Source organism: Humulus lupulus, chromosome 2 (genome assembly GCF_963169125.1).
Source record: "Humulus lupulus chromosome 2, drHumLupu1.1, whole genome shotgun sequence".
Classification (NCBI taxonomy): Eukaryota; Viridiplantae; Streptophyta; class Magnoliopsida; order Rosales; family Cannabaceae; genus Humulus; species Humulus lupulus.
Genome location: NC_084794.1, coordinates 87,469,369 through 87,477,674, shown reverse-complemented (window position 1 = coordinate 87,477,674; position 8,306 = coordinate 87,469,369). Strand labels below are relative to the sequence as shown.

Below are 8,306 nucleotides of genomic sequence, written 5' to 3'. Positions count from 1 at the left end.
TGTGACTTATGGGTCAATCACGAACTTGTCACCCAACTTCACGCTACGCTCGGGATAGGTAAGTACTGTCGAGGCTGTCACCCTCGAGCTTGCACTTCCTGAGCTCGAACTACCTCGCCTGAGGACACTTTGTAAAAGATATATTCAAGTGTCGTGCCATTGCCCGTCGCGAGCTCAGAGAATATTCGAGGTTACACATCCTCGGGGTCGTTGTTTTACTTTAGAGGTTTTACGACTGGACCATATGATGTTTTCATATATTTCGAGCTCACACCTGACAAGCCCAATTTTCGGGGTCATAACCTCTTATCTGGGTGTAACAAGGTTTTTGTTTCAATCTGAAAAGGAGACGTTGATCATTATTTTTGCATTTGGATGAGAATAAAATAATAATAATTTCACGTTGTTGTAATTTGTAACCGATAGTCATATATGGGGTAATTAAATCAATACAGCAATTAATCGTTAAATAACCAATTTAGTTTTGAATAGAAAGCTGGAATATTTAAATCTATACATATAAACAATTATAAAAGAAGGGAAATGTAACCCGAAAAGAAATTTAACATAACTGGTCCAAATTATCCATAATACAAAGAGAAAATTATGTCTACAGACTTTCCGTCATAACAATTAGACTTCTTTTTTTTCTTTGTGGAGTAATTAGGACGATGATTAGCCCCCAAGTACAGACATACAAATCTGTATAGAAAGGCCAAGACACGACGACACACGACATAAAATAAAACTAGAGACTTAAGACACTGAGAAACTAAAACGACATTCAATGAAACGACTGTTGTTTTTGACGCGAAAAAAAAGTAAACGACGACAATACTGAATGAGTAAATATTTTCTAAAGCCACCACGGTTACATAGAAACCAGTTGAAGAACTAGTACTAGCTAGGCATTGTGGTGATTCTTCTATGGAACTTGCTCGCGATATCTGTTTAAAGCTTTCCCAGGCAGAGCATCTCCATTAAATCCATCTCCTTCTTCACTGCCTCTCCAGGGCCTCGCATAAGGCTCTCGATCTCAGACCTTATCTGGAAATCCACACCATTCTCGTCGTTCATAATCACAGACCCATACGACATTTCCTCAAGCAACGACCGAAACCCGTAACTCTCAGAGTAAAGATTCTTGTCATTTGTAGCATTCGCATCCATAGCACCCAGATCCACATTATAGAAGTTGTCAGTCCAGGCTTCATCAGTACTATCTTCACTCATATCAGAGCTCTGGTCAGCCGAGGCAGCGGCCATCAGGACAACAGCTGCGTTCGATTCATAACCATAGTTATCAGGATCATAGTTCTCATGCTCATAATGTTCAATCTCTTCATGGTCCTCAGGATAAAACTCTGGCCTCTCTCCCACCACAACTGCCACACCGTTGTTGTTATTGTTTTCAGGGGTTGAGGTGGTGGAATTCTCGTCGCTCGGCTCGAGGCTCCTGATGTAGTCCTGGAGAAGAGTGCTGCCTTTGTTGTTGGGGTCTCTGCTCTTCTTCTTCGAGCTTTGCCTCCTCTTGGTGGCGTTCCAGTGGTTCTTGATGGTGTTCTCAGATCTTCCATCAAGTCTTTTTGCAATCTCGGCCCATCGATTTCCGAGTTCTTTGTGGGCCTCAATCAGAACTATGTCCTCATCTTCACTCCATGTATCTTTCTGTAATTGTAAGAGAATTCAAACATATAACTATAAATATCAGGATTATGTGTAATAATATATGAAGAGAAATATAGGTGTGACGATCTTTTATGCCCTATAATATGTTAGAGTTCGGAAATACATGTATGTACGTTACATGCATATATTTCATCGTCATATTCCAAGACAGTGTATATTGTATGCTTACGTAATAGGGATATATGTATAGTTTGTAAAATAAATCTTAGGGATATGAACAAATAGGTAGGTCATGAGAGAGTAAAATATCTTAGAGGGGTATATATTTCAAATAAATTTAAAATGATTATAATATTTAGAGTGAAATGTATAGCATTAATGAAGAGAGAAAACAAAAAAAAGGTACTTACAATATTTATTCAAAATTTCACAATAACTAATAAAACTATTATTACAATGAAATTCATAACAAGAGGACTAGAGTAAACAAAATTTTAAAATTTCAACATTTAGATGGAAAAATAAAATAAAAATATACACATTTAAAGTACCTTCTTTTATTTTTTTAATAAAAAAATAATGTACCTGTTTTATGTAATGTTTTTTCAAAAGTGTAATTAATATTCAATATAAGTATTGAAAACGGACAACTTTATATCCATTTCAGTGCATATTTTTTATAAAATAAATAATATCCATCTTAGTCGACAGATATTATAAGAAATATGCTGAGTTGGACCGATAAAATTCTCGTATGGCAGTGTGGGCCCCACATCTTGCCATGCGACATGTGTGAGTGCCAACTCAATTTCCACGTTTACGCTTAAATGAAAGGATAGAATTGTCATCTTACACGGTCTCAATATAAAGAAATAATATAATGACAAATGCAACGTAATAATTTCATATATTTTACGACACGCGTAAAAAAGGTAAAAAACGATAATAATTAATAAATGAATAACCAAAACTTTAGAAAAAGAAAAAAGCATCTAAAATCCAGATCTATGAATGTATTTGATAAAATTATGTTGTGTATTAGTATTAATGAAATTAAGAGATACAGCTATGTTTCAGAAAATATCTGTATGTTGTTGTGTGTGTATTAATTTATGTATTTCACAAGAACAGCAATTTTTTGCTAGATTAACAAAAGAAGTAAAAAAAAATCGTCGCATATATATATATGTATGAAAATATATATCTATATAAATTGTATGGATGTATAGTAGTGGTGGAGAAGAAGAGGAAAAAGAATTAAACCCTAATGTCCGGCCTCAGATGGTTGTGCCATCTCTCCCTACACTGCTTTCCCACTCGACCACTGAGCATCTTAGCAATTTTCGACCATTTTCTGATCCCATATCGCCCCACCAGCTGCATCAACACTCTGCAAAGTATATATTTTTATATGAATAACAACATCAAACCAAACAAATAAAGAAGAGAAATTTATTTTGTCGAAAAATTAATAAAAATATTAATGAGTTCTAGCTAGCTAGCTTTATATTACCGATCCTCTTGTGGCGTCCATTGACCTTTGATAACATTGGATTTCTTTTGAACCTTGCCAGCCTTTCGGTTCATATGAGTCCTCTTTTTCTTCTTCAGACCATGGCCAACAAATGAGGCTGATGATCTTTTTTGTAATCCCTTCTGGCCAGGAACAGAATCAGGAGTGGTTATGCATGAGAGATGATTATCGGCCATGTTTTTAGCCGATCCCAAATCTCGAAAGTTCAAGGTCACAGGCGGCTCGGGGGCTGCATACACATAGGTTTGTGGCTCGGTAGTGGTGATACCATTTTGAGCCAAACCATGCAGGATACCATTTTGGTTTTGGGACGAAAAAGGCAAAGATGATTTTGAGTAAGCAGTCTCAAAGGAGACGTTGGGTGTTGAAACCCCAAAGAAAGGGGTGGATGAAGCAGATTTGGTCATGATATGACCTAAGCCATGTTGAGAAGACCCATTGAGAGGGGCCTCATCATGGTTATCAACATGATGTTGATCAAAATGGTGGTGGTAGGACGATAGCTCCAAGGTAGGAGCAAATCCATTGTTCAGTGGATTTTCAGGGAGAGGGTTCGTGAGGAAAGCGAAATTGTTAAATCTCATAGTGAATCTAGAATCAAGTTGCATGATTTCAAGTCTCTTAGAGAGAAGGAACAAGAACAACAAGAGAGAGATAGTACTGATGCTATGAAAGCAAGAGTGGGGTGGATTTTTGTTAAGGGTAAATGGTGCCTTTTATGGGCCTCAGGGGGGAGAGAATATGGCTAGATGAGTGCCACGTATTTTACTCCAACGGTCAATATTGCTCGCTGCATGTGTCTGTTTGCCTTCCTTGATAGTTCGGTATAGTACATTTTTTTTCAAGATGCCGCAAAATTATAACATTTTTTACGGTAATGAAATATATAATGATTAGGTCGTTATATGGCCTTGTATTTTAGGATAAATTCTGAGGAATAGTCTAAGACACGTGGAAGACATGTGTTGCTTCTTTCTTTTATGCTTTGTAGACATGGTTCAAGAGCAATTTTTGTGTTTTTATTTGTCACCTTACCACATAATTTAGCTATACTCAATATTCATTATTAATTTAAATTGTGTGGGCCGTTATATTGAATTGTACCAATATATCAGTATATTATATCAAATGCTCTTTAACATTTTGTTTTGTATATATATATATATATGTTCTATATATATATAATAACTTACTTATATATAATGTTATGATTTATTCTCTTCTTCTAAATCATGGTTGTTAATGGTTCTATATTAGCCAACATTAATGCTCTAAGGGTGTTCATGTTGGGATACGTTGAGAAATCAATTTTGTTTTTCAATTTTATTCACTTAAGAAAGACAATTCTTCAGGCTATTTATTCGTTCAAATTTAGCTTTAAATGTTACAATTTAATTACACAATAAGAGTCTATAGACTACAGTCAACTTATTATTTTGGTCTGTATTTTGTGTGAACAATTCTTACGGTTCAAATTGCCACTTTAAGAGAAGCAAAACTATATGGAACTATGTGTATACAATTAGTTTACTAATTTGTACGGACATTGGCCCAGTCGTTGAAAGAAAATTTGAGTTCTTGACCGTGACCACATGTATAAATACGGCCAATTTAGAAAGTAAAAAAAAGTAAAAACCATGGAAAGAACTCCCTTTTATTGTTATATAAGTTCTCTTTATCAACGATGTTTCTTTCTTTTTTTATTCTTTAGTTCGTATACTAATAAAAAAAAAGATGAGGTAAGAACTCCCTTTAATTATATATGTTGCTTGAGATGAGGGTAAAAAAGTAATTTCACAATCAATTTTTTTAATTAATTTATTAGTTATTGTTTTAGGGTTGAATTTCTTAATAAGGTTGTAACCATATCTTTTGTCCGTAAGGTAATGAGGTTAAAATCCTTGAATGGCTTTGTCTGAGATATGACTCACGACCCTTGAGCAATTATAGCACTGCAGTTACTATATATGTAACAGTCATTTCAAAACCTCTTAAATTGTCATTTTTAAATAAATGACTCAGTTTAATTACAATTAAATCATTCTTGAATTTTGCTTTTTTCCTTTAAAAAGACAAGTTTTCTGGCACTTATTGAAATTAGTCTAGCAACAAATTCAGTCTTATCCTTAAAGAATAAAGATAATTAATATTAAAAAAATATATTAATTACTACCTACTACTACTTTGTATATTATACCAAGTACCCGAATAGAAGAAAAATTACCATAGTAGTCGGAGTACATGAAGCCTTTAAAAAGAGAGAAATAGTTGATATTTTTCACATTTATATATGCTCTGGTTAAAGACTATTTAATATAAATTTTTGGTGTTTTTTAATTCGGTGAAAGGCATCATTAATTACTAAAAGTCAAATGCTATGTTGTCCATATCCTTATTTTCTTTCTTTTATGGTTATTAGTATCACTACATGTTACACTTATGGCAGGTGATATCCACCCTAGTTAGTATTTTCATAACCTGTTGTAAATGACCCGTAAATATATTCAAGAATAAAATCCTTTTTATTTTGTACTTTGAATATATAAGAACACTAAATATGTACTTGATTTAATTACTAGAAGTGGCATTATTAGTTAGTGATGATTCACCAAATACATACGTTGAATCAGCAACTCTATCCAAGAATCTCCAACAATAGAAGTTTTATCATATAATAATTACATGTAACTCTTATGGCAGGTAAAATCCTCCATACATTATTATTTAGATTCTTAAAAGAATAAATATCTTCCATAGTTAGTATGTTATAACCTGTAATACTATATATATATATAATTGTAAAATGATAAGATTTTCAAGTTTTTTTTTAAATGAAGATTTTCATGTATTTGGCTTGTCAAATTGTATTTAGATATTTTCATAAGACATATACTTATTTACAAGTCTATCCTTATTTACCAAATTAAAGAAACTTACTATAGTAAATTATGTATACGATAATGATTACTTGGGTGTGAAAAAAAGAGTGGGAAATGATATACTTGGGCATGAAGTAAAATGTTTATGATTGGGTGTGAGTATATATAGATGGTAATGTAGGATATGTGAGCAAAATTAATGTGAATTGGATATTTGTTTAATGATTTTTGATAGTGCATGAAATACATGTGTGAAGCCAAAAAGCAATTAAATGAGTCGTATAAGAAACAATGAATGAATAAAAGAAAATATTTTGTAGTGTTTTTGGGACTCTTCACAAGGTAAACGGAGTTCCACTTGTTATATATCGCTCCTCCCTACAACAACTCCATTTTTTACGCTCTCTTCCGTCTAATTACTTTTCTCTTTTCATTAAAAAAGATATTATATGTATATAACATTAGCACATTACTACGTTGGTTATTTATTAAATTAATTAATACTATGAATTAAGATAAGAAAAGGCGTAATAAGATTTAATAATGAGATACTAATTAGTCATAGTTTTATCAAAACATCTTAATTCGAAGTTATTTTTACATAGTTATAATAAAAATGTGACCAAGAAAAAAATAAATATAAAATAAAGACTCCGTTACATATTGTCTTAATTAAAATCACCTTATAACTATTGGAGATTGTAACTAACTGTAAAAATTGAAATGCATAAACAAAAACAGTATAACAAACAATATTGTACCCAATTGGTCAATTGTAAAAAAAAAACAATATTGTACACAATTGTTCAACAATCGTTTTCAATCAAAATCACTTCTCCAAAAAAAAAATTGTGTTAAATTACTTAAAGTTTCACACGTCATATAAAATATTAAATAATGAGTGAACTCTTTTTTTTTTTTTTTTGAAAATGAGACTTTTATTCTAAGAAAATACCACTAAGGCACCTCACCACTAACATCAATCTAAACATTATCAACTAAGGTATTACAAGCAAAAACTGCTAAAGCGTGAGCTACACAGTTAGCTTCACGAAAAGAATGAAAGAATTATGTACACTTATCAAAATTAGAAGACTTTAATGTCCTCAATAACTACAGACCAATCTGTACACCAATCTGTCGACCCATTAAGGGTTTTGATCACTAATGCATTATCTGAAGAAAGAGTAAACTTGGGCAGTAGAAACTTCAAAGCAAGAGCCATATCCAACTTCACTGCCAAAGCCTCTGCCATCTCCACCGTACACACCTTTCTTAAAACTAGTCTGGGCAGCAATCACTTTCCCATTTGAATCTCGAACTATAGTCCCCAAACCACATCCCGAAGGATGACTACTAATAGCAGCATCACAATTAAGGAGAAGTGTACAGGGAGTTGTCCATCTTCTAGCTGTAGCAGTCCGATTCTTCACTTGTTTATAAATAGGCTCTTCAAATGCACTAAGAGTCCATTGAATAAAATCTTCATCACACGGAGCCGACTGCTTGTAGATGCGCTTGTTTCGTCTATTCCAAATAGCCCAAGAAAGAAATCTAAACTGCTGAAATTCCTCAGTAGAGAAAATGTTATACATATGAAGCACAAACTGAAAGGGGTCTCGGCAATATAGAGGAAGCTTTCGCAGAAAACTATCAGAGTGCCAAATATTCTTCACTCCTTTGCAACTCCAAAGCGCATGGAGCACATCTCTCTCTCTACGACAAAAACTACATATCCCCTCTTCAACCATGCCACGAGCAACCAAAGTAGTGAGCACCGGCAACCAATTGTGACACACTTTCCACCAAAACATTTTAACTTTAAGAGGTAGACTCATAGTCCACAACCGGTTCCACCAACCAGTAACCACCTTAGAATTGGAAGATTAAATCCCTTCCTTGACAAATCTAGCCACCTTGTTGTAACGCCCGTGTTTTGGGCACCTACTAGTATCTAATAACAGGGTAGTGAATTATGTGTGAATATTATTATAAATGATAGTATATATGTTTGAGAAGCAAACTTCATGTTGGTAGTGTAAGCCAAAGTGTGAAATGTGCGAATATTTGGTGACAAACCGAGCATTTCAGTCCCGTACCGAAATGGAAACACTAATCGGGTAAATCCTCAGAAAAATTATTATTTTAGAAGCGTGATTATGGGAAAAATATTATTAGGCATTAAATTATTAGATTAATTTATATTAAGGTTAAAATTTTTTATTTTTGTGTGAAAAATCTCTAAAAATGCATTTTTGTGAAGA

The 8,306-nt window shown here is 33.3% G+C and overlaps 1 protein-coding gene across 1 annotated transcript; it reads right to left on the bottom strand.

Moving 5' to 3' along the window:
* Window positions 1–678: 678 nt before the first annotated feature.
* LOC133814494 (transcription factor MYB98-like) lies at window positions 679–3,771 on the bottom strand. Its single transcript, XM_062247444.1, has 3 exons — window positions 3,143–3,771; window positions 2,893–3,019; window positions 679–1,668 (listed from the first exon to the last, which is right to left on the bottom strand). The coding sequence occupies exons 1-3, from the start codon at window positions 3,769–3,771 to the stop codon at window positions 952–954; spliced, it is 1,473 nt and encodes a 490-aa protein (XP_062103428.1). The 3' UTR covers window positions 679–951.
* Between the last annotated feature and the right edge of the window lie 4,535 nt (window positions 3,772–8,306).